Genomic DNA, 26,164 nt, shown 5'->3' on the forward strand with positions numbered 1-26,164 from the left:
ATACCACAGCTCTTGCCTGCATTGCAATACTATGCATTATAAGGATGCAGGCGAAGGTTGTAAAAGGCTGCTGCCTCCTGCAAGAGCTCTTTACATCACTGGAGAAGCAGACGAATAAAGCCTCACTGACATTTTCCAGAAAAGGGAAGCAAAACCAGGCCAATGAAGTGATAACAAGAACTAATGACCGGGAATGTATTTTCCTGCCTGTGTCCCAAAGGAAAGAGGCAAATAAGCGGATTTACGGCAAAAAAATGGGTCACCATTACTGGCTTTGTCAGCAGGTGTCTTTATTTTAAGAGGACTAGGTCCTTTAGTCCTACAAGTCTGCTTAGATTTCCAGGAGAAGGAACTCCAGGAAGAAAAGCTGTTCCCCAAGACATAAGTAAAGAGGGTAAACTTGAATCTTAAGTTTTCTTAATAAAATGTATTCTCTCTTTATCTGTAAAATTGCCTGCTTGCCTCTCTGGAATCATTCTGGAGAAGAATTAGTAGTCAGGAAATAAATAAATCCCTGCTGTTTGCAACCTTGGTGCTGCTGCACAGGGTTGATCAGTAGAAGAATCAGAATCTAAGTAGAAGCTCATTAACAATCCAATACCCACAATTTGGACCACCTGCCACTGCAACTGTGCATTTGAAACCCGTTTCATTATTCTCTAAACACCTAGGTATTCTGTAAATACCTAGGGCATCTCTCTATCAGAGGAATTCTCAACCTTGGTTATATATTGGAATCACATGAAGAGCTTAGAAACCACTGATGATGCTGTGCGCTCAGAGATTCTGATTCCATTGGTCCAGGGTGCAGCCTGGGCATCAGGAATTTCAAAGGCTCCCAAGTCATGGAGAGCCAAGTTTTAGAACCAGTGCTCGGTTGGTAATCACACAGCCTCTAGTCCTGTCTCAGCTTCAGCTGTTCTGGAGCTACCTATATTTTCAAGTCTCCCTAGAGATTCTCCCACTACCAAGTGAATTTTAATTTTCTATATGCCCCATGATCCATATATTATGTCAGACCATCCCAACCCAAGCCTTCAGGGCACGTCTCCTAAGTGGGCATGAATTAGTGAGAATTAACTTTCTTACAATCTCCACTGAAATGAACCTGATAGTTACCCAAATCCAGAGATAAGCTGAGGGGAGAGGTTGACTATAAACTTTGGAAAAGAACCTTAGTTCTGATAATGAGTGTGGATTGTTTAAAAATTATATTCATAAGTTCAATTCTGTTGCTTTTCTTCTTTATAAGCTAGAATTATAGTACTTCAGTATAGGGTGCACTATAAATATGTAGTGTGATTAAAATTTGTAATTTAACTGTAAAGCAGTGTGTTTCCTTTTTTGCTGTCATAGGAAGATGGAAATCAAATGGAAACTACTGAGAAAAACCAGAACATCTCATGAGATGATTGGGCCAAGGAGAATGAATACTGAGTTGAGTATTGAATTATTTCCTTCCACAACAAACATATATAAAGCTTATATAAATGGCTGGCACTGTGCTAGGTACTCAGGATTTTAAAATTCCCCTTGTGAGGCTGACCATCTAGTGAGGGAACAGATAACGTCAATAGACTGTGGTCAAGGCTCCCCTAGAAAGGAAAACAGAGAAGGAGCCCTGAAGTCAAAGAGGAGAATGGGGGTGGGGTAAGGAAACCTGGCAGAGGTGATGCCTTAGGTAAGTTTTAAAAGATAAGTGTTATCCAAGTGAAGTGAAGTATTTGGGTTGAGGGGTAGGGCCTCACTCAATCATATTCCAGCTTCCCCTGGGTTCTGAACCAACTGAGAAATTGACCCATAAGTCAACTACAGATGAAATCCTGGCTTTATCACTGCTACTTTGCATTACTCTAAGAACAACCATGACTTTGCCAGAGAGAGAGTAGGAAACAGCAATAAAAGGAATCCTATGATTTTCAGCCCCTTACACAGTGTGGTTTCTAGTCATATTGCCCAGAATCTATGGTTATATAAACAGGGCAGTTTGTTAAATATGTTCAAATTATTCCTTATCATTTACTAAGCAAAGCAACTTCATCAGCATTCTTAAAGACCTATGAGGAGAACATATTTTTTTTTATCACAAATAATAATTGAAGAAAAACAAATCTTTTTTGTTTTTATTTGAACTCATTCCAGAGTTAATTCTCAACTGTATAGTCTACTTGGCACATGCTCATTTATGGACATTCATTATTTATTATCACACTTGATCCTAAAAACTAAATGCGAAAAATCAAGACTAGCTTCTTGTAGAGCCCAGAGGCCACACAACTGCATAATAAATTTTTTTTTAAGATTGGTACCTGAGCTAACATCTGTAGCCAATCTTCTTCTTCTCTTCCTCCTCCTCCTTCTTCTCCTTCTTCTTCTTCTTTTAGTTGTGAGTCTTTCTGGTTGTGCTATGTGGGATGCCACCCCAGCATGGCCTGATGAGCGGTGCCATGTCTGTGCCCAGGATCCAAACCGGCAAAACCCCAGGCTGCTGAAGGGAAGTGCATGAACTCAACCACTTGGCCGAGGGGCCACCCCTGCAATAAAATTTTAAGAACTATTGCTGCAGCATTTTTTTAAAGTTGTATATGTGTGCGTGCGTGTGTGTGTGTGTGCGTGTGCATAGAGCAAAATTGGACCCGAAGTGATCAAAGTCACAATAAAACCACCTCTATTGGAGTAGGTAAAATTATATGAGATGCTGAGGAATTCTAATTTTTTGGCTTGTGCTTTTCATCCTTCCTATCCTTTTTTTCTTCTACTTTATTTCCATCTTCCCTAGGTTAAATTTTATGGTTGTCCGCTAATCCTAAAATTACACTAAAGATATATAAAATATAGCACTGCTTAATATTTGGAAACCCTTCATTTAATTTTTGAAAACTATAGCAATTCAATTTTGTAGAAATTGCAGGGGAGGAAGAATACTCCTCTACCCTCTAGGTTCTTCTGGCTGGTCTAACAATTAAATTGACATGAGACAGAATAACAGGAGAAAATCAAACAAATTTAATAACATGTATACATGGGAGAAACCCAGGAAAATTAAGTGACTTGTCAAAGTGGCTAAAGCCACCACCTTAAGTACTATCTTCATCTAAAGACAAAGAAGGATGTTGGGGGTTAATGGTTTGAGATTTCAAAGGGGAGGAAGGCAATTCACATGGAGATGGAAAAACAAATGTTTGGTAAACAAATGTTTGTTGGGTCATCTTCAGACAATGGGACCCAGAGAGAACTTTGATAAAAACGGGCCTTGCTAGGTGCCTTCTTATCTGCCACACCTAGAGTTATCTGCAGTGATAGCTCCTTCCTGGGACAGGTCTATTTTAAATTCTTTCAGGCAGTTAGAGGGAAGAGCAAAGTTTCTTCCTGAATCTTTTGTTCTTAAAAATAATGAAACCAAAGAGACACATTTTGGAGTGGCAAATTCTGATTCCCCACAAAATTAATTTTGATTCACTTAATTGATAAAATGTCCACTAATTTAATTTTTAATTTTAATATTAACATTGCTCATTGGCATGGTGAAATAACAACTGCTATAGCTACTATATTTAAAACTCCTTACTGTGAATTCAATAGTTGTCTGAAATACATTCCTGCATGTAGATTCAGTTACAAATATACTTTTAAAAAGCAATGAAAAAATTTCATTTAAAAAAATGAGATACTGGGGCCAGCCCAGTGGTGCAGCAGTTAAGTTCACACATTCCACTTCTCAGTGGCCCGGGGTTTGCCGGTTCGGATCCCAGGTGTGGACGTGGCACCACATGGCAATGCTGTGGTAGGTGTCCCACATATAAAGTAGAGGAAGATGGGCATGGATGTGAGCTCAGGGCCAGTCTTCCTCAGCAAAAAGAGGAGGATTGGCAGTAGTCAGCTCAGTGCTAATCTTCCTCAAAAAAAAAAAAAGATACTGAAAAAGGCTTTTCTTATCTAAGATAAACTTGTACATTTGTAGGTGAAAAAAAATTATAATCATTTGATCATGTAAAGATTAAACATGGCCAGAGGTTATCAAATGATAAAATTTGTTTCTTTAAAAAAATGCTTTTAAAACAGAAAGTATAATTAGTCTAATTAAAGAAACATGGTAATTTTTGACAAAAGTTGTAGATTCTTTTTTAGCCAATTATTTTTTAGGCAATTTTTCACTTTCATCCAAACCAGTAAAAACATAAAGCTCACTGGTTACTTGGGTCCAGTGTTTGAGAGAGGAAGCTTTCATAAACTAGTCCCAGTTTGTTATGGGCACCTGGATAAGTTATTTCTGGGACTTTCGATCAGGATTGGAGAATACTGAAGGGTCAAAAAGTCACTGATATTGTCAATAATAGGTGTTTGGCATGGGCTGGTGAGGAGCATATAGAGCTCCAACCGCTTGCCCCAAACCCCTCTCCAGGGTGCTTAGATTGTGCCTGATACACAGCTCCACCTGACTCTCATTCCATCAGAAGGCAGATGCTAAAAACCAGTGACTCAGTGAAAGAGGAATGTGTAAGGAGCTGAACACATAAATAGAATCCTATTATGCCTGCTCCTCTTTCACATGTGCTTTGGAGTGAGTGAGTAAGTGAGCAAGTTAAAAAGCATTTTAATTTGAACGACAAAATAAATAACTATAGTATTAGATTATAACCCAAAGAATAAATTAAATATCCATGAGTCCATACTGACATAAATAAATGATTGAATAAATAAATGGAAGAGAAGGGAAAATCTTTCTGACAGAATTCCAAATAATATATGTAGATATTTCTCCCTCCAGGATATGGAACTTAATTCTCCTCCCTTTAAGTTTGGGTTGGACTTAGTAACTCACTTCCAAAGGATAGAGCATGGAAAGAGAAAATAGCAACTTTGCTGTGGAGAAACCTGGGGCAGACACCACCTTAACCAAGTGATCAGGTTGACATTATCATTAATAAGTCATGTTCATACCATGTACCCCCTGATTTGATACCAAATTGCACAATATATATAATATGATCCCTTTACTTCCTTTATACACTTGCCTCAGTTTAGGGATGAGTATGCATGTGTGAGTATGTTCAGGAATATATACAAGAGGTTTGGGAGGAAATAGACCAAACTATTAGCAATACTTACTTGTGGGGAGAAAAGTGCTATTGCAAGAAAGGAGGCAGATGACGGAGGACTTTCATTCTTGATTCTATGTATTTCTTTGTTGTTTTAAAATTTTGTGGCAATCACTTTTGTAATTTTTATTAATTAAAAAAACGTAAATAATCTAAACAAGAGAGAGAGAGAACTCTGGGGAAGATTTGCAACTTTCCACTCCAAAGCTCTGGTCTCCTCCCAAATATGAAGAAGTACTCTCATAAGGCATCTTTTGAAGACCTTTTCTGATTAGTCATTATCTACTTTCACTTATTTTCAAAATACTTGATTCACACCAATATAATTTAATGCTACTCTTAAATTTGAATTCTCATTTCTCATCTCTAAACTTTAGCATCTTTTCCAGCAGGACTGTTAAGACTTAGCTGGGTGGCGAGTGCCTATATGTCTCAACTACTCCACAGGCAAATCCAGGATGAAGTATTGACATATATCAGATGTTGGAGTGTATGTAAGATCTAAATGATGTCAAATGAAAGAAAAGTGAAATATAAATGTCACACTGGCACGTGTGATTATATAACACCAAATTCTATCAATGTGGAGATGGTTAAGTGTAAATTAATGTTTTCCCCTGATGTCATGTAGATATAATCTTTGACTCTTTCTTCACAAAGCTGAATAAATATTTGTTAATTAATTGAAGAATAATACCACACTGAGTGCAAGATAGTGTTATGTGGCAAACGCAATTGGAAAAGATAAAGAGTAGCTCCCATGGCTCTAGGAAGGAGTCCAAGTCCTAATCGTTGCCCATCTCCAGCTGAGGCAAGTGGCAAGTGTGTGAATAAGAGAATACATGTTTTACAGACCAAAGAATCACTGGAGTTAGAATATGAAGCCGATGAGAATGACTATAAGAAGAAAGAACATTCTATATTCTCATTGAATCTCCAAGATATCATTATTTTCATGTGAAAATAGGTATTAATGGATAGGAACCTCAGATGTCAGCAGTATCACGTTGCCTCTAACAATAAGATAAGATTGGCTAAAACATCCATTCCACATTCTGCGCAACATCCAATAATGTCCCCAAGATGTCAGTGATATCCCAGGGGATTTATCTTCTCATAGTTACCAACAGCTCCAAGCTGTGACTTCCTCTGAATTAACTAGTTCTGATTATGGATGGCTCCATCTTCACAAACCCCCATCCCTGTTCTGAGCCATGAAATTTAGCACCTCTTTCTGATTTCTATAGAGGGGAAAATACTCACACAAAACCTTGTGTTTTAACAGATTTTGCTTAAAATTTTTTGAGATAAATGGGTTTTACATCACAATTCTATGGATAATGTAAAATCCAGAGTTAGAAATCCACGCCATTCAAATGACCTTCCACCATTATGTTGACATTGCAATTTCTACTTAACGTTCCCTCTAGACTCCTTGCCTCTCCTCTCCCTTGTTTCTCCCCTCCCTTCACATTATGAGTATCCTGAAGTATATAAGCTGAGAGCCTTCTGGAAAGCATTTTTCACACTGTTTACTTTTTAGTACAGATAATATTATAGCTTACAAAATGGATTTTCTAAGATTTACTAGTTATGTTATGAGTAGATAATAGAAATTCTAAGAAATAGACAATTTTTTTCTTCTTTCTATAATCTCTTTAATCTTTAAAATTTAACCTGATGGGTAACGTACCGTAAATAGTTCCAACATCATCAGATTGTTTTTGTGTTTTGGATTTGCATGAAAGAATAACAACGATTAAACCCAGTCCATTGATAATGTTTATGTTTAATGCTGTGAGGAGGTGCAATTTTATCAGCCCATTGAACATTGAAGCTCAATTTGAGTGTAAAAATCACATTGTAAAGCAAAATAATAACTTTCTAAACGTGTTACTATGTACTATTAACAGCATACTATTAAAATAACTTTGGGCGCCATCATAATATACTTTGGAGGTATGAGTTGAAAATGTTTTATAAAAATTATTAATAATGAAATATAAATAATTATATTTCCCTTGTTCTTTTTTATACAGAAGATACACAGGAGCTATGACATAGTTCAACTTAGATCAAGGCCATGTAATGTGTGTAATACTACAATTGTACTACAATATGGATATAAATGACTGAACTTAGTTTTGGTAGGGTGGCTGCCACAGAAATGTCTATCATTTTGTCAATGATGGTTAATATATAAAGGCTTGCCCATTTTTTAGTGGAGGTTAGGGTAACATAAATATTAATTTAGGAGTATAACTTGACAGTGTGATAGGTTTAGATTGGGGAGGAGGATGTATCCAGGCAGAGAATAGTATAAAAAAAAAAGCAGCACAGGCACATACTGGGAATCAGGAGTTCAATAGTTCAGAATTCCTGGCCATTGGTAAATAGTGAGACGTAACACTAGAATTTTGGGGTCATCTGCTTTGATAATGATAATAATAGAGGATTCAGCCTTTTAAAGGTTAGGGAAGAGACACCGAAGTATGGCAAATGGAACTAGGTGATTCAGCTAGGAGTCATTGGTTTGTTTCCAAGTGGACCAGATTGCAGGTCAATAGGGCTGTTAACACTGGGAAGAGAAGAGGCCTGATTCCTATCATTACTAGTAGCACCAAAACACAGGGGCTGCAGCTATTACAAAGAGAACCATGTAACTTGGTAGGAAGATCTGAGGTGATGGGTACACAGCCTTCTTCTCTTCCCCACCCGACACTTCACTGTTCCCATCAAAGCCAGGATTTGCCTCCTCCGCACAATTCACTGCCTACCATATACACTAAAATGTCAACTGAATCTACCTAAGTGAGAACACATTGACTTTGGATGTGGTACATTAAGAAAATGAACATGTTTTTAAGCACGGTATACTGTTCTTAACAACATATCTTAATTGCTGACAAGTTTAGTCCAAATTGAGAATTTTTGTGTTTCACCTAGTTGCATGAGCAGCATGTTCCTTTGCAGCGATATAAGAAAACATCATGTTTTTCAAGGATGTCAAAGAAAACATCCCATAGAACATCTTGCACATAAACCATAAAGTTTCATTTTATTTTGCATAAACTTGAAATCTTTAAATGGATTCTACAACTTCCTTATAGTAAGAAAATCTCTGTTCAACAAAATACCAAAGAGTTCTATAAATTCAACATTTCAGTACACAGGTTAAGTATTATAAAATAAAATTTTTATAATAGCATTAAAACCCTCTAGTAGCTCTTTTATATTTTAAAATAGTTTGCAATAAACCCTACTCAGGAACTTTTGACATTTAATGATTGTCTTCACATAGAAGTTAAGGAATAGATCAAATACTTGGAATAGTACACATATAATTACTTCTCCCCTTAAAGGCTTTTTGCTTAGTATCAGTTTTCTAATAGTTTGACTTGGAAAGTTGTTTCTAAGTACAATAATTTTGTTTTAAGATACAAATATATTTCAATCAACATTGACTGCCAAATTGGACAAAGAGTAAAATACTTGCACTGAAGCATATTTTCTTATGTAAATCTAGATTTTAGATTTTTTTTTTTAATCTTAAGGTTATAAAATGCATTTTGGCTTCCTGAATGTCTTCTTAGTAAGATGTATCTTCTTGGCAGAAAGAATAGCAACCAGAGGGACATCCATCATATTGTGGACACTCAATGAAAGGCGAAAGCTGACATCTTGGAGGAAAGATTCTCATTCTTACCTGTGAATGCTCAACATTAATAAAGAAGGTGATCATTTTAAAAAGGAGATGGATAGAGTAGGGAGAAGAAGAAATGACTCAGTGATATAATGATAGACAGTTTGTATTCTTGTTTTGACTTTACTGCGCTTCTTTGCAATCCAGCCCACGCACTGCCTTTCACTGGGCTCTAAGGTCATCACACATTTCCCTCCTCAAGCCCTTAACTTTGCTTTTAGGGATAAGTATAAATAGGTGTTCTTTTTTTTTCTATTGAGGTATAATTGACATATAACATTATATTAAAATAGGTGCTCTTGAAAGAAGCTAGCAAGCGAGAACACCACCAACAAATGGTGCTAGAACAACTAAATATTCATATAGAAAATACAGGAACCTCACAGAGGACAAAAATGAACCTCAACCTTCCCTCACACCATCTATAAAAATTAACCTGAAACAGATCATAAACTTAAGTGAAAATCTATAACTGTAAAACTTCTAGAAGAAAATCTTTGTGATCTTGGGTTGGGAAAGATTTCTTAAACAGGACACACACACACACAAAAACACATATTAAATAGAAAAGAAAAAAAGTGATAAATTAAACTTCATTAACATTAAAAATTTAAAACTTCTGCTCTTTGAAAGACAAAAATTAAGAAATGAAAAGGCAAGCCAGAGACTGAGAGCAAATATTCACAATACATATATCTAACAAAGGACTTTACTCTTACAAAATTCAAGAAAACAACTCCATTAAAAATGTGAAATGACATAAACAGATACTTTACAAAAGAGATTTACAAATGGCAATGAGCACATGAAAAGATGCTCAACAGCATTAGTCATTAGAGAAATACAAGTTAAAACCACAATGAGATATTACACACCCACCAGAACCGCTAAAGTTAAAAAGATTGATGGGGTGGGGTGGGGCCAGCCCCATGGCCAAGTGGTTAAGTTCACATGCTCCACTTTGGTGGCCCAGGGTTTCGCTGGTTCGGATCCTGGGCGCAGACATGGCACTGCTTGTCAGGCTATGCTGAGGTGGCGTCCCACATGCCACAACTAGAAGGATCCACAACTAGAGTATACAACTAAGTACTGGGGGAACTTGGGGAGAAAAAGCAGGAAAAAAAAAAGAAGATTGGCAACAGTTGTTAGCTCAGGTGCCAATATTTTTAAAAAAAAAAAAGATTGACAAATGATGGAGATACATTGCTGGTAGGAATGTAAAATGTAAAATGGTACAACTATTATGGAAAACAGTTAGCAGTTTTTTAAAAAGTTAAACATACACCCACCATATGACCCAGCAAGTCCACTCCTAGGTACTTACCCAAAATAAATGAAAATTTACACGCACAAAAAACTTGTGCATGAATGTTCTTGGCAACTTTATTAATGATAAAAACTGGAAATGGGGCCTGGCCCCATGGCCTAGTGGTTCGGCATGCTCTGCTTCAGCGGGCTAGGTTCGCAGATTCAGATCCCAGGTGCAGACCTACTCCACTCACCAGCTGTGCTGTGGCATTGTACTGCATGCAAAATAACAGAGGAGGATTGGCACAGATGTTAGCTCAGGGCTAATCTTCCTCAAGCAAAAAAAAAAAGAGGAGGATTGGCAATGGATGTTAGCTCATTCACATCCATTTTTTTCTTTCTCAGTAAAAAAACAAAGCAAAACAAAACAAAAAACTGGAAACAACCTAAATGTCCAACAGGTGAAACAACCTGCAATACATCCACAGAATGCAATACAAGACAGCAATAAAAAGGCATGAACTACTGATACACGTAACGATATGGAGGAACCTCAAAACATTGTGCCAAATGAAAGACACCAGATACAAAAGAGTATATATAGTACTTAATTTATTACACAATTTATATGAAATTCTAGAACACTCAAAAATAATTTACAGTATGGCAAATTTTATGTTATAAATATTTTACCACAATAAAATAATGAAAAAGAAAAACAATCTACAGTGATAGAGAGCAAATAAGTGGTTTCCTGGGACCTAGAGTTGACTGCAAAGGGGCACAAGGAAACTTCTTGGGGTGACAGAAATGTTCTATAGCTTCCTTATGGTAGTGATTACATGGATGCATATCCTTGTCAAAATTCATCGAAGAGTACACCTAAAATAGGTACATTTTATTGTTTGTAAATTATACCTCAATAAAATTGATTTAAAAAGTAAAAACACAAACACGCACAAACTCTTTACTTGTGAAGGCAGGAGAAAAAAAAAGTCTGGGAAACAAAGCATATGAAGGCCCACTTATACACACATTGAAAAATAGGTCTTGAAGTGGCCGGCCCCATGGCCGAGTGGTTGAGTTCTTGCGCTCCACTTTGGTGGCCCAGGGTTTCACCAGTTCAGATCCTGGAGGTGGACATGGCACCACTCATCAAGCCACACTGAGGTGGCGTCCCGCCTAGCACAGCCAGAGGCACTCACAACTAGAAAATACAACTATGTACTGGGGGAGGTTTGGGAGAAGAAGAAGGAAAAAAAAGAAAAAAAAAGATTGGCAACAGATGTTAGCTCAGGTGCCAATCTTCAAAAGAAAAATAGGTCTTCATTTTAGTCTTCATTTGAAAGGTCCTACTGTGATATCAGTGTATTAATTTAATATTGCTACACAATAAAAGATCACAACATTAGAAGTTTAAAAACAACACATTTATTGTCTCACAGTTTCTGTGGGTCACGAGTCTGGGCTGAGTTCTTTTTTTTTTTAAAGATTTTATTTTTCCTTTTTCTCCCCAAAGCCCTCTGGTACACAGTTGTATATTTTTAGTTGTGGGTCCTTCTACTTGTGGCATGTGGGATGACACCTCAGCATGGCTTGATGAGCGGTGCCATGTCTGCACCCAGGATCCGAACCAGAGAAACCCTGGGCCACTGAAGCAGAATGCACGAACTTAAACACTCGGCCACGGGGCCGGTCCCATAGGGTGAGTTCTTTCCTCAGGGTCTCACCTGAAATCAAGGCGTCAGCCAGGATGTGATTTCATCTGAGGCTTGGGGTCCTCTCCCAGGCTCATTCAGGTTGTTGACAGAATTTGGTTCCTTGTGATTGGATGACTGGAGTTCCTGTTTTCTTGCTGGCTCTCAGCTCCTAGAGGCTGGCCTCAGTTTCTAGCCATGTGACTCTCTCACAACTTGGCTATTATTTCACCAAAGTCAGCAGGAAAATCTCTTTTAAGGGCTCACCTGATAAGGTCAGGCCCACCAAGGATAGTCTCCCTTTTGATTAATTCAAAGGACATTAATCACATCTGCAAAATGCCATCTTTGCCACATAACATAACCTAATCACAGGACTGACATCCTATCATATTCAGATTCTTCCACACTTAAGGGGAGAGAATTATGTAAAGTATGTACAGAATTACGTAAAAGATGCAATTATGTAAAGGATGGGGGAACCTTAGAGGCCATTTAAAATTCTGCCTACCACAGTCTGCCCTCAACAATTTATGCCCCTTCCAGAAGAAAAAAAAATTCACTCCCTCCCAAGGTTCCCTGCTCCTCCCATTACAGCATCAGCTCAAAATCCAAGACCTCATCATTTAAATCATCCATATCCAGTGCAAACGAGGCTCCTGAATGTATAGTCCCCCCTTATCCATGGGGGATAAGTTCCAAGACCCCCAGTGGATGTCTGAAACCACAGATAGTACTGAACTTAATATATACTGTTTTTTACTATACATACCTATGATAAAGTTTAATTTATAAATTACACACGGTAAGAGATTAGCAACAACTAACGATAAAATAGAACAATTTTTATAACAACATACTGTAATAAATTGACAGCCTCACTACTCTTGCACTTTGGGGCCCTTATTAAGTAAAATAAGGGTTACTTGAACACAAGCACTGCGGTAACTCGACAGTCCATCTGACAATCAAGATGGCTACTGACTAACAGGCTGGTAGTGTATACAGTGTGGATATGCTGGACAAAGGGATGGTTCATGACCCCAGGTGGGACAGAACAGGACGACACAAGATTTCATCACACTGCTCAGAATGGTGCACAATTTAAATCTTATGAATTGTTTATTTCTGGATCTGTCCATTTATTTTATTTTATTATTTTGTGTGTGTGCATGAGGAAGATTGGCCCTGAGTTAACATCTGTTGCCAATCTTCCTCTTTTTGCTTGAAGAAGATTGTCGCTGAGCTAACATCTGTGTCAATCTTCCTCCGTCTTATATGTGGGATGCCACCACAGCATGGCCCGATGAGCAGTGGGTAGGTCTGCACCCAGGATCTGAACCTGCAAACCCTGGGGCCACTGAAGCGGAGTACACAAACTTAACCACTACACCACCGGGCCAGCCCCTGTAATTTTCCATTTAATATTTTCAATCACAGTTGACAGTGGGTAACTGAAATCGCAGAAAGCAAAACCATGGATAAGGGGAGATTACCGCAATTCATTAAACACAGTTCCTTGAAGTACAATTCCTCTTGGCAGACCTATGAAACGACAAAGACCAGTTGTCTGTTCCCAACACTCCCATCAAACAATGGCGGGATAGGCATAGGAGAATAGTTAGAGACATTGCAATTCAAAAAGGGAGAAATGGAAAAAAAATGAGTCACTGGCATAAAACAATTCTGATATCCATCTGGGCAAATGTTGGATTTTTCTTAAGTTTTAAGATTTGAGAATAATGTTCTATGGCTCTCAGCTCTGCCCTTGGGGCTCTTGGTTCTACCCTCAGAGTCATCCTTGCTTTTTCATGAAAGGTAGCACATGTTTGCAGGTGAGTAATTTTATCAGCCTGCTTCCTGACAGCAGAATTTTGCTGGGTCTAACAGCCTCGGCTATTTGTTAAGAGTAGCACACCACCCCGATACCAAAATCTTTATTAGTTTTCAATTGCTGCATATGACAAATTACCACAAATTTAGCAGCTTAAAAACAGACATTTACTATCTCCCCGTTTCTGTAGATCAGAAGTCCAAGCATGGCTTACCTGGGTTTTCTGCTTAGGATCACACCAGTCTGCAATTCAGATATTTCCTGGGGCTAAGGGCTCATCAGAAGTTTTGGTGAGGGCCGGCCGGTGGCGCAGCAGTTAAGTTCGCATGTTCTGCTCGGAGGGCCCGGGGTTTGCTGGTTCGGATCCCGGGTGTGGACATGGCACTTCTTGGCCAGCTGCGCTGTGGTAGGCATCCTGCATATAAAGTAGAGGAAGATGGGCACGGATGTGAGCTCAGGGCCAGTCTTAGCAAAAAGAGGATTGGCAGCAGATGTTAGCTCAGGGCTAATCTTCCTGGGAAAAAAAAAGGTATTTACTGAGTACCCACTCTGTGGTAGGCACCATTCAAAGCGAAGTAGGTAGATGAGGCCCTGTCCTCAGAGTGCCCACAGGACAGCGACAGAAAGATCGGGGACCGCCTCAGTTGACATTTGAGCTAGGACTTAAGTGACAAAGCGCGGGCCATGCAGAGACCTGGGAAAACAGCATTCCAGAGAAAGGGGGCGCTCCAAAGGCTCTGAGCCCTGCCCGGCTACAATGTAGGCAGAAGGAGAGGGCAGCACGAGGCTGGAGAGGAGGGCAGGGCCAGATCAGGCGGGGCCAGACATGGAATTCAGAGTTTTAAGTCTCAATTTCTTGTCAACGTAGAAAAATGGGGACAGGGTGTGGAACTGCTTAAGGATGTGTGTTTGGAGGTCAGAAAGGTCACTCAGAGGTCAAGGACACGCTCCTGGGGCGGGGCCAGCGAGGCTTCCCCTTGAGCCTCAAATCCGCTTAACGACGCGATGGGGCCGGGGAAGCGCGCGCCCTACCTCGCGGAAGCTTGGATCTCGGCGCGCGCCGTAGACGTCGTGACAGAGGAGGCCCGTTGCCTTGGAGCCGGCGAAACGCCGCTCGGCCTCTGCCTCTGGGCAGCGCGCGGCCCGCGGGCCCTGGTCATCATGTCTGTGCTGGACGCGCTTTGGGAGGACCGGGATATCCGCTTCGACGTGTCATCGCAGTGAGTCGCCGGGATCCCGAGGGGCCTGGTGCCTGTAGAGGGCGCCGCAGCGCGATTTCGCGGCCCGCGGGCCGAGCCTGCGCCCCACAGCTCAGGGCCCTCGCGAGGGTGGGAGGCGGTTTGCGCCTGTGGTCCACAATTTGGGGGACCCCCAGACTGGCGCCGGGGCTGCGGCCCTTCTGAGGCCGGCGCCACAGCCCGAACGCGGCTAGATTCCGCGGTTTTCGTCCCGTGCGTTTCCTGGCCCTGGGGACCAAGAGGAAGCTGAGCCCAGACACGGCGAGGACCACCCAGGGCTTGGGCGTCTAGTACACCCAAGTGAGACTGGGGCGCCAGTTTGCGGTGGAAGGAACACAGAGCAGGGACTCAGGAAACCTGGGTTTTAAAACTAGCTCTGCAATAGCGACAGACATTGTAGGCCCCTAGACTTCACCATTCTAAGCTTGGATGTCTGTAAAATGAGGGAGGTGGGAGTAAGCATTCTCCAGAATTCCTGACTACACAAGCTTTATTTCCATGATAAGCTTCCATCTAGTTATTCATCTAAATCACCAATAGGAAGAAGGAGCTGCCTTTTGGAGCCTCTCAAACAGAAACCCTGCTTTTGGAAAATTTCATGCTTTAAAGAGAGAATAATTAGAATCCTCCTACCCAAAAGTCCAGGAAAAAAATGCCCATTGGGATGTTAAGTGTTGGAAAACAGTAAAGCTAAGGTTCTTGGGTTAATGGTATGCAGCTTCTTAGCCACTCTTATGATTCCTTATCATGAACAGAACCTTCTTAGGTAGAAAATGAAATATTAATTTCCCAGGTTTAGTTGCGGCTAGGTATCTAATACCAACATGGCCTTAGATCCTTTAAGAAGTTGTGAGGGAAGGGGATTTATAAAATTATAAACCATATTTACATATTGCACATATTCTGTAACTTTCTATTACCCTTGGAGGGTTCTTAATCCAAGCAAAGGTCCATTTCATGAACATTTTCAGTTTATTAAACATTTATCCAATGCTCACTGTGTGCTGATTACTGTGTTGATAGCTAGAGATACGGAAATAATAGGAAATGATCCCCCCCCCCTTGTAGTACAGGAGATACACATAGACAAGTAACTATAAAAAATGTAGTTAATACCATCCTGAATAAAATAAAAGCTGAGGGACTATATAAACAGAATAGTTCATTCTGCCCTTGATTTGAGCCCTGAAGAATGGGCAGGGCCTTGTCAGGGTAAGCAGGAGGAGATTATTCCAGAAAAAAGAAGAAATATGTTAGAAGCAGACTCTCGGAAATATAAACCTCATTGGCTGGAAGGCAGAGTCTGGCAAGTAGAAGATGGAGATACAAATAGAAAGGTAGATTAGCCAGATTTTGAGATGTTCAGCTGAGGATTGTGGACTTCATTTTCTGGACAGGGAGATTAAATGGAAGACTTTTAAGCAGGGAAGTGATATGATCACATCTGTATTTTCAGTGGGTAATTGAGTTGGCTCTATGGAAAATGTGTTAGAAGGCTCTACCACATATTCTGCTAAGGCTTTTTTGACACTCTAGAATACATTCTATCAGCAAACTATTCTTCCTTCTGTAGTCTCCTTTGTCTATCAGTTCACTAGGTCCTGATGATGCTTTGCTTTAACCTGTTCCTCCCATAACTGCCTGACCTCCTCTTCTCTACTCAGATACCTCTGGGGATTCTCCACTGTCCACAGAATAAGGCCCGTACCTATCCGACTGGCATTCAAGGTTCTTCATAATCTGGTTCCTTCTTACATATCCAACTATATTTCCCTCTACCTCTCAATACCCACCTTCTTCTCCAACCACGCCAGTCTTCCCACATTCCCTTATCATTTCTCATTTATGACCTTTAATCATGGACTCCTCTCTCGCTCTTTTACTTTTCCAAATCCTACCTCTCCTTCTAGTTCTGGCTTCTCTTCACGTCTCTGATCACTACAGGTCCCACTGATCTCCAGTTCTTGAAGTTCTTGAAGACCTTATTTTCAAATGCATGAGCATTTGGTGCTGTATCATTTATACTGTTGGCTGTTTTGTATGCTTATGTCTCTTCTCTCTCTAACTAGATTGTAAGCAGGTGTAGTTGTAGCTATAAAATTAAAGCTTTTATATTTATTTTAGACAAATGAAAACAAGACCTGGAGAAGTTCTTATTGATTGTTTAGATTCAATTGAAGACACCAAAGGAAATAATGGGGATAGAGGTGAGTACATTTTCTAATATATTTTATATTTCTGGTTTAATTTACAAATGTTAAATCATATTAGCTAGAGAATAAGATATGGAATAGCATTATATGTAAATGTAGTTGTGAGAGTGGGAGAGTTAAATCTACGTAAGACTTTTCTCAGATTTAAACAGAAGAAAGGCTCAGTATAAACCAGTAGCCAGAGAATACAGGTTCTCCCTCAGAACTTTGGTCCTTCACTAAGTCCTGGTTCTGACATCAGCTTTATGCATTGTAACTGTTAAAACTCCAGGAGCCCTGTTTGCAAGTGGCATGACATAGTTCAGACTTTAGGATCTGCCTCCCCACAAAAAGAATGTGGGGTAGTGGAACATAAGTAGGTCATACCTGGGGCCATGCTTCCTTTTAAGAAATCCAAGAGTAATGCACAATCCCGTAAGACTGACACCTAGAGATGGACATGTGGAGAGCAAATTTAGTGCCGTTTTGTGAAGTCTATTTGTAGGTTAAGTATTGGAAAATCCTGTGAGATGTCTCTGAATGTCACTGAGGAGCAGCCAGGGCTGGACTCTAGAGTCCCTCCCAAACCAAATTTCCCAAGGCTGGAACTTTAAAAAGTCCAGGCTGCGTACTGCAACTGTCCTTGGAGCCAGTGTCCAGTGATCAGCAGGTCTTGAGAGCATCACTGCTGTTATTCAAGTAAAAAATTGGGGATGAGTGGGTAGCTTAGTGTATCTAAAAAGGTTTTTTAGGAGAGAGGAGGTTTAGGAGGGTGGGACATAAACCTCTTATTGAAGAGAGGAGTAAGTGGGGAAAAGGAGCAGACTTCATTCAAGTACCAGGATCAGTAAATCCTGGAGAAGGAACAGTAACCGTTATTGGTAGAACATACTCATGCAGCCTTTTAAGTAGCCACTTGCTTAGATCACATTTCTGAAATGCTTCCTAGTGTCAGCCAGGCCCAGGTGAGAGTGAGGTATGAAGATCTAGCAGCAAACAAGAAGTCTTAGTTTGTGCCTGTGAGGGTGGAATAATAATCTCTCAGTAGCCACATCTTGACGAAACCTGATTTAACTTGAGGAAGCCTGGACAAAGTTTGGTTCTCATATGGATTGGCAGGAACTCTTGTGTGACAGTCCATCCACCAGTCCAAACAAAGACTGTGGGTAATAGAACATTTTTCAATTCATTAAGTACTCATTGAGTGCAGAATCCTATACCAGCACTTTGGAGTAGGGAGGACAAAACACCTCCCTGGCCAGAAATCACCATCACGTTGCCTGAAATCTTACTATTAATAAAAATAACTGTGTGTGCAGACACCTCAGAAACAATTCCTGAGCTGATAGATGTGATGTCTGCTCTTCTCCGATCTTGTGTGAACCTTCCACTCTAGCCATGCTGGGTAACTTATTTTAGTCAAACATACCATGTAATGTTCCTCAGTTTCCCTTGAGAATGCCTTTCTTTATTTTTGGAACCTCCTATCCCATCTCACTCCGGCATTCATACAGGCTTAGTTTCTCTGATTTTAGATACTGCAGGGATTTTCAGGGAGGAAGGAGTATGACCTGGCTGTGGATTACTCATCAAAAGAATTCTATGGTTATAATTTTTTTGAAGAAAAGTTGTGTAAAGCAAAGTTAAGCAAGTTTTATTGTTTAAGGATATCTCAAAGATATCCTAATATGGTAATTGTGTTATAAATCTCTAAGACTCAGTTTACCATGCTCAGATTTACTTGACTTTTTTTTTCTTGGAGCATCTCTAGGAACCACTTATTCCACAACACATGCTTTGAGAAATGAAGTTTATCTAACTTTGTATTTCAGTGTAAGAACATCAATCTGAGGCTAAGAATGAAAAGCATAAAGCCTTAAACAGACTTCAGCCTGGCCATAACTTCATATAAGTAAAAAAGTGCTCACAGCAAAAAAATTGGGTATATAAGTGTATCTGGCTCATTTAAATGAGAACTGCTTAAGAAAGCACTTATTATGGCAGAGATTAGCTTATATATGAGAGTTGTTTGAGAAGTTTGATTTCATTGAATGGCTTTGTAAATGCCGTCCCATACTCATTCTCATTGTATGCATATGACCTGCTGGGTCCCTAGAACAGCTCTCTTCTGTCAGTTTGAGTCAAACTAAGCTGTTGACAGTGAATACCTTCTCCCTTCTATACCTGTCAGATTTTGTTTCTCTGAGATTGTGAATCATACGTTGTATACCTTACACAGGATAGTTATGTGCAATGAATATTTTCAATTAATAAATGTATGAAAAATATCTATGGATGTCGCTGCTGATACTGGACAGAAGTTCCATGTCGACCTCTTTCTTTACTGCAAAAATGAGTCCTTACTTAAGGTAACCTATTTTGTTGGTTTGCTTTCAGGTAGACTCTTAGTAACAAATTTAAGAATTATTTGGCACTCTTTGGCAATATCCAGAATCAATCTTTGTAAGTATCTTTATTAGATAACACTAAAGAAAAGAAACCCTTTGTCAAGTGAACTTACACAGTGGCTTTTGATACCAAACAAGCTATACCATGAAATATGTGGAAAACTTAAATTGATAAAACTTCAGAAATCCTAGACTAACCACAGACTGCATCATAATGCAAAAAAAATGTTTTTCTGTCTGTCCATTTTGTCTCTCATAAGAGAAAGACATATATAAGATTAGTGCTTTTACATTGAATGATATTTGTTTTTGTTTTTTGCTTATTTTTGACAACTTGCTATAACCTGTTTCAAGTACTCCCAAAGAAGGGAGATCTCAATTCTAATGAACGTACAGCCTTTCATTGTGTTAAATTCTGTTTGACTTATTTTTTAAAACTATTTAGATTATCCAGTTAGACTTTTTCTCTCGATGTAATGGTGCTAAGATTTTCAATAAGTAATAGGTTTTAGAGAAGTAAACTTCCTTTTCCCATGTTATGAATGTTTTTGTTTGTTCAAAGAAACAGAATTGACTTTCTAGTTCTTCTAATTATTTAACTTAAATTTGTAGTTATTTCATAAAAATTTTTAAAAGTTGTATTTTTACATATATTTAATTTTTTAAATTGTTAAAAGTTCTGTATATGGAGTTTTTTTTCTCAGTTCATTGTATCATGTTCTTTAAATTCTTTGCTTTTGAATTTTAGCTGTCGGTTACAACTGCATACTAAATATCACAACAAGGACTGCCAACTCTGTGAGTCTGAAAAATCTTATCAAATATGTATATAATGAAGAAACAGATATTTGAGATTGATGTTTGTTTTCACTGTAAATGAGAAATTGCTCTTAAAATTTTACCTTTTTTTTCCCCTCAAAGCATGACATGTTTTTTATTTAAAATATTGTATGGATACAGAATCATAGAAAGGGACACTCACATGGCTTAGAATTCAAAATATCTCATGTTTGAGATTTTTTTTCCCGATTTTTTAAAAAATCTATTCATTGAGGTCATATTAGCTTGTAACATTGTGTGAATTTCAGGTGTACATTGTTATATTTCACTGTAGACTGTATCACTATAGACTGTATCTGTGTTCACCACCAACAGTCCAGTTTTTATCTGTCACCATACACATGTGCCCCTTTACCCCTTTCACCCTCCCCCACTCCCTTTTCCTCTGGTAACCATTAATCTGTTCTCCTTATCTATGAGTTTGTTTATCTTCTCCGTATGAGTGAAATCATAGTGTATTTGTCTTTCTCTGTCTGACTTATTTGGCTTAGCATAATACCCTCAAGGTCCATCCATGTTGTTGTGAATGACACAATTTTGTCTTTTTTTATGGCTGAGTGGTATATCAATGTGTGTGTATATATATATATATATACCACATCTTTATCGGTTCGTCCATTGATGGGCACTTGGGTTGCTTCCAAGTCTTGGCTGTTGTGAATAGTGTTGCAGTAAACATATGGGTGCATAAATCTTTTTCACTTGTTGATTTCATATTCTTTGAATAAATATCCAGCAGTGGAAGACCTGGGTCATATGATATTTCTATTTTTAGTTTTTTGAGAAATCTCCATACTGTTTTCCGTAGTGACTGCACCAGTTTGCATTCCCACCAGCAGTGTATGAGGGTTCCCTTTTCTCCACATCCTCTCCAACACTTGTTGTTTTTTGTCTCATTAATTATAGCCAGGTGTGACAGTGTGTGAGGTGATATCTCATTGTAGTCTTGATTTGTATTTCTCTGACGGTTAGTGATGTTGAACATCTTTTCATCTGCCTATTGGGCATCTGTATATCTTCTTTGGAAAAATGTCTTTGGAAAAATGTCTGTCCATATCCTCTGCCCATTTTTTGATCAGATTGTTCATTTTTTTGTTGTTAAGTTGTGTGAATTCTTTATATATTTTGGAGATTAACCCCTTGTTGGATATATGATTTGCAAATATTTTCTCCCAGTTGATGGATTTTCTTTTCATTTTTTTTTTTTTTTTAAGATTTTATTTTTTCCTTTTTCTCCCCAAAGACCCCCGGTACATGGTTGTGTATTCTTCGTTGTGGGTTCCTCTAGTTGTGGCATGTGGGACGCTGCCTCAGCGTGGTCTGACGAGCAGTGCCATGTCCGCACCCAGGATTCGAACCGACGAAACACTGGGCAGCCTGCAGCGAAGCGCGCAAACTTAACCACTCGGCCACGGGGCCAGCCCCAAGGATTTTCTTTTCATTTTGTTGATGGTTTCCTTTGCTTTGCAGATGCCTTTTAATCTGATATAGTCCCATTTGTTTGTTTTTTCTTTTGTTTCCTGTGCCTGAGTAGACATGGTATTTAAAAAGATACTGCTGGGGCTGGCCCTGTGGCTGAGTGGTTAAGTTCTCGCAGTCCGCTGCAGGCGGCCCAGTGTTTCGTTGGTTTGAATCCTGGGCACGGACATGGCACTGCTCATCAAACCATGCTGAGGCAGCATCCCACATGCCACAACTAGAAGGACCCACAATGAAGAACATACAACTATGTACTGGGGGGCTTTGGGGAGGAAAAGGAAAAAATAAAATCTTTAAAAAAAAAAAGATACTGCTAAGATCAATATCAAAGAGTGTACTGTTTATATTTTCTTCTAAGAGTTTTATGATTTCAGGTTTTACATCCAGTCTTTAAACCACTTTGAGTTAATTTTTGTGGGTGGTCTACTTTCATTCTTTTCTATGTGACTGTCTAGTTTCCCCAACACCATTTATTGAAGAGACTTTCCTTTCTCCATTGTTATGTTCTTAGTTCCTTTGTCCAAGATTAACTATCTGTAGATGTGTGGTTTTATTTCTGGGCTCTCAATTCTCTTCCATTGATCTCTGTGTCTCTTTTTGTGCCAGTACCATGCTGTTTTGATTACTATAGCTTTGTAGTATATTTTGAAATCAGATATTATGATGCCTTTTGTTCTTTTTTGCCAGGATTGCTTTTGCTATTCAGAATCTTTTGTTGTTCCATATAAATTTTAGGATTCTTTGTTCTGTTTCCATGAAGAATGTCATTGAGATTCTGGTTGGGATTGCATTGAATCTGTAGATTGCTTTAGGTAATATGGATATTTTAACTATATTAATTCTTCCAATCCATGAGCATGAAATATTTTTCTATTTGTTTATGTCTTTGATTTCTTTCAATTAATGTGTTATAGTTTTCAGTGTATAGGTCTTTCACCTCCGTGGTTAAATTTATTCCCAGATATTTTATTGTTTTTGTCACAATTGTAGATGGGATTGTATTCTGGACTTCTCTTTCTGCTAGTTTGTTATTAGTGTATAGAAATGCAACCGAGGGGCTAGCACAGTGGCATAGTGGTTAAGTTCGCAAGCTCCACTTCTGCAGCCCAGGGTTCATGGCTTCGAATCCCGGGTGCGGACCTACACACTGCTCATCAAGCCATGCTGTGGTGGCATCCCGCATACAAAAATAGAGGAAGATTGGCATGGATATTAGCTTAGCAACAACCTTCCTCTAGCAAAAAGAGGAAGGTAGGTAACAGATGTTAACTTAGGGCCATTCTTCCTCACAGAAAAAACAAAACGCAACTGATTTTTGTGTGTTGATTTTGTATCCTACAACTTTACTGTATTTGTTGATTATTTCTAATAATTTTTTAGTGGATTCTTTAGGGTTTTCTATATATAGAATCAGATCATCCGCATGTAGTGAGAGTTTCACTTCTTCCTTCCGATTTGGATCCCTTTTATTTTTTTTCTTGCCTAATTACTTTGGCTAAAACTTCCAGTACTAGGTTGAATAAGAGTGATGAGAGTGGGCACCTTTGTCTTGTTCCTGTTCTCAGAGGAATGGCTTTCACTTTTCTCCGTTGAGTATGATGTTGGCTGTGGGTTTGTCATATATGGACTTCATTATGTTGAGTTACTTTCTCTCTATACCTATTTTGTTTAGAGTTTTTGTGATACATGGATGTTGGATCTTGTCAAATGCTTTCTCTGCATCTACTGTGATTATCATGTGATTTTTATCCTTCATTTTGTTAATGTGGTATATCACATTGATTGATTTGTGAATGTTGGACCATCTCTTCATCCCTGGAATAAATCCCACTTGATCATGGTGAATGATTCTTTTAATGTATTGTTGTATTCAATTATCTAATATTTTGTTGAGGATTTTTACATCTATGTTCACCAACGATATTGGCCTGTAATTTTCCTTTTTTGTGTTGTCCTTGTCTGGTTTTAGTATCAGGGTAAGATTGGCCTCATAAAATGAGTTAGGAAGTATCTCATCCTCTTCAGTTTTTCAGAGTAATTTGAGAAGGATAAGAATTAGATCTTCTTTGAATGCTTGGTAGAATTCACCAGAGAAGCTGTCTGATCATGGACTTTTGTTTTAGGGGAGGTTTTTGATTACTGTTTCAATCTCTTTAATTGTGATTGATCTATTCAGATTCTCTAATTATTCCTGATTCAGTTTGGGGAGATTGTAGCATTCTAAGAATTTATCCATTTCTTCTAGGTTATTGAGTTTGTTTGCATTCAGCTTTTCATAGCACTCTCTTATAATCCTTTGTATTTCTGTGGTGTCCATTGTCATTTCTCCTCTTTCATTTCCTTTTTTTTTTTTTTTCTGAGGAAGATTAGCCCTGAGCTAACATCCATTGCCCATCCTCCTCTTTTTTTTTTCCACTTGAGGAAGATTAGCCATGCACTAATATCTGTGCCAATTCTCTGTTTTTTTGTATGTGGGACACCACCACAGTATGGCTGGTGAGTGGAGTAGGTCTGTGCCCAGGATCTGAACCTGGGCCGCCATGTGAACCTTAACCACTCAGCCATGGGGCTGGGCCCTCATTTCTGATTTTATTTTTCTTCTCTCTCTCTCTCTCTTTTTTTTTTAGGTAATTTTTTTTTCTCCCCAAAGCCCCCAGTACATAGTTGTATATATTTTAGTTGTGGGTCCTTCTAGTTGTGGCGTATGGGATGCTGCCTCAGTGTGGCCCGACGAGCGGTGCCATGTCTGCACCCAGGATCCAAACCAGGAAACTCTGGGCCGCCAAAGCAGAGTGGACAAACTTAACCACTCAGCCATGGGGCCAGCCCCTGTCTTCTCTCTTTGTTTGTTAGTGAGTCTGGCTAAGTTTGTCAATTTTGTTTATCTTCTCCAAGAACCAGCTCTTAGTTTCATTGATCCCTTCTGTTGTTTTTTTAGTCTCTATTTCATTTATTTCTGCTCTGCTTTTTTATTGCTTCCTTCCTTCTAGTGACTTTGGGCTTTGTTTGGTCTTCTTTTTCTAATTCTTTTAGGTATATGTTTATTTGATAATTTTCTTGTTTCTTGAAGTAGGCCTATATTGCTATATATTTTCCTCTTAGTACCACATTTGCTGCATCCCATAAGTTTTGGTATGTTGTGTTTTCATTTTCATTTGTCACTAGGTATTTTTTAATTTCTCCTTTGATTTCTTCATTCATCCAGTAGGTGTTCAGTAGCAGATTGCTTAGTCTCCAGATATCTGTGACTTTCCCAGCTTTTTTCTTGTAGTCGATTTCTAGTTTCATAGCATTGTGGTCAGAAAAGATGCTTGATATGATTTCAGTCTTCTTAGATTTATTGAGGCTTGCTTTGTTTCCCAACATATGGTCTATCTTTGAGAATGTTCCATATGCACTTGAGGAGAATGTGTATTCTGCTCTTTTTGGATGGAATGTTCTATATATGTCTGCTGAGTCCATCTAGTCTAGTGTTTCATTTAAGGCCACTGTTTCCTTGTTGACTTTCTGTCTGGATGGTCTATCCATTGATGTAAGTGGGGTGTTAAGGTCCCCTATTGTTATCATGTTGCTGTAAATTCCCCCCCTTAAGGTCTGTTAATAGTTGCTTTATATACTTTGGTGTTCCTATGTTAGGTGCATATATATTCATAAGTGTTATGTGTTCTTGGTGGAATGTCCCCTTTATCATTATATAATAGTCTTCTTTGTTTCTCATTATCTTTTTTATCTTGAAGTCTGCTTTGTCTGCCATAAGTGTGGCTGTAGCCACTTTCTTTTGCTTGCCATTTGCCTGGAGTATCATCTTCCATCCCTTCATTCTGAGCCTGTGTCTTTAGAGCTGAGATGGGTCTCTGGAAGACAGAGTATTTTGGGAATTTTAATTTTTTTATTTGTGTGTGAGGTTGTGACTAAATATTTGTTTGTGAGGTTGTGACTAAATTGAAGTGGTTATAGTTATTTTTGATGCTTTCTTTCCCCTTATCCTTTTTTATAATTGTTTGCTAACCTGTTCTGATATAGAGCTGAAATTTTCTGATTTTGTCCATCTATTTATCTCCCTGGTCAAAGCGTCATATACTTTTGTCTTTTTGTTCAAGTAGGAGAGCTCCCTTCATCGTTTCTTGTAAGGCAGGTCTGGTGGTGATGAACTCCCTCAACTTTTGTTTGTCTGGGAAAGCTTTTATTTCTCTGTCATATCTGATGGATAATTTTGCTGGATAAAATATCCCTGGCTGATAGTTTTTGTCTTTCAGTATGTTGGATATATCATTCCACTCTCTCCTAGCCTGTAAGGTTTCTGCTGAGAAATATCCTTAAAGCCTGATAGGGGTTCCTTTGTAGGTTATTTTCTTATGTCTTGCTGCCCTTAATATTTTTTCTTTGTCATTGACTTTTGACAGTTTTAATTTTATATGCCTTGGAG

The 26,164-nt window shown here is 38.8% G+C and overlaps 1 protein-coding gene and 1 long non-coding RNA gene across 4 annotated transcripts in view; one reads left to right on the forward strand and one right to left on the reverse strand.

Moving 5' to 3' along the window:
- Positions 1–14,748, reverse strand: part of LOC123285243 (uncharacterized) — a 56,308-nt gene extending 41,560 nt beyond the window's left edge. Inside the window, exons 1-2 of the long non-coding RNA XR_011502854.1 lie at positions 14,614–14,748; positions 13,796–13,996 (exon numbers count right to left, since the gene is read on the reverse strand). This is a non-coding gene — a long non-coding RNA (uncharacterized lncRNA). The remainder of the gene's footprint in view (positions 1–13,795; positions 13,997–14,613) is intronic.
- BBS5 (Bardet-Biedl syndrome 5) overlaps positions 14,338–26,164 on the forward strand; it is a 29,473-nt gene continuing 17,646 nt past the window's right edge. Inside the window, exons 1-4 of one of the 3 annotated variants that reach the window (XM_014860653.3) lie at positions 14,338–14,801; positions 16,944–17,026; positions 19,409–19,474; positions 20,168–20,217. In XM_014860653.3, the coding sequence (XP_014716139.2) occupies positions 14,587–14,801; positions 16,944–17,026; positions 19,409–19,474; positions 20,168–20,217 (414 nt within the window). In that variant the 5' untranslated portion in view covers positions 14,338–14,586. The remainder of the gene's footprint in view (positions 14,802–16,943; positions 17,027–19,408; positions 19,475–20,167; positions 20,218–26,164) is intronic. The other 2 variants (XM_044768751.2, XM_070508065.1) reach the window with 2 other exon arrangements.

The sequence above is a fragment of the Equus asinus genome, chromosome 4, assembly GCF_041296235.1.
Source record: "Equus asinus isolate D_3611 breed Donkey chromosome 4, EquAss-T2T_v2, whole genome shotgun sequence".
In the NCBI taxonomy this organism is placed as follows: Eukaryota; Metazoa; Chordata; class Mammalia; order Perissodactyla; family Equidae; genus Equus; species Equus asinus.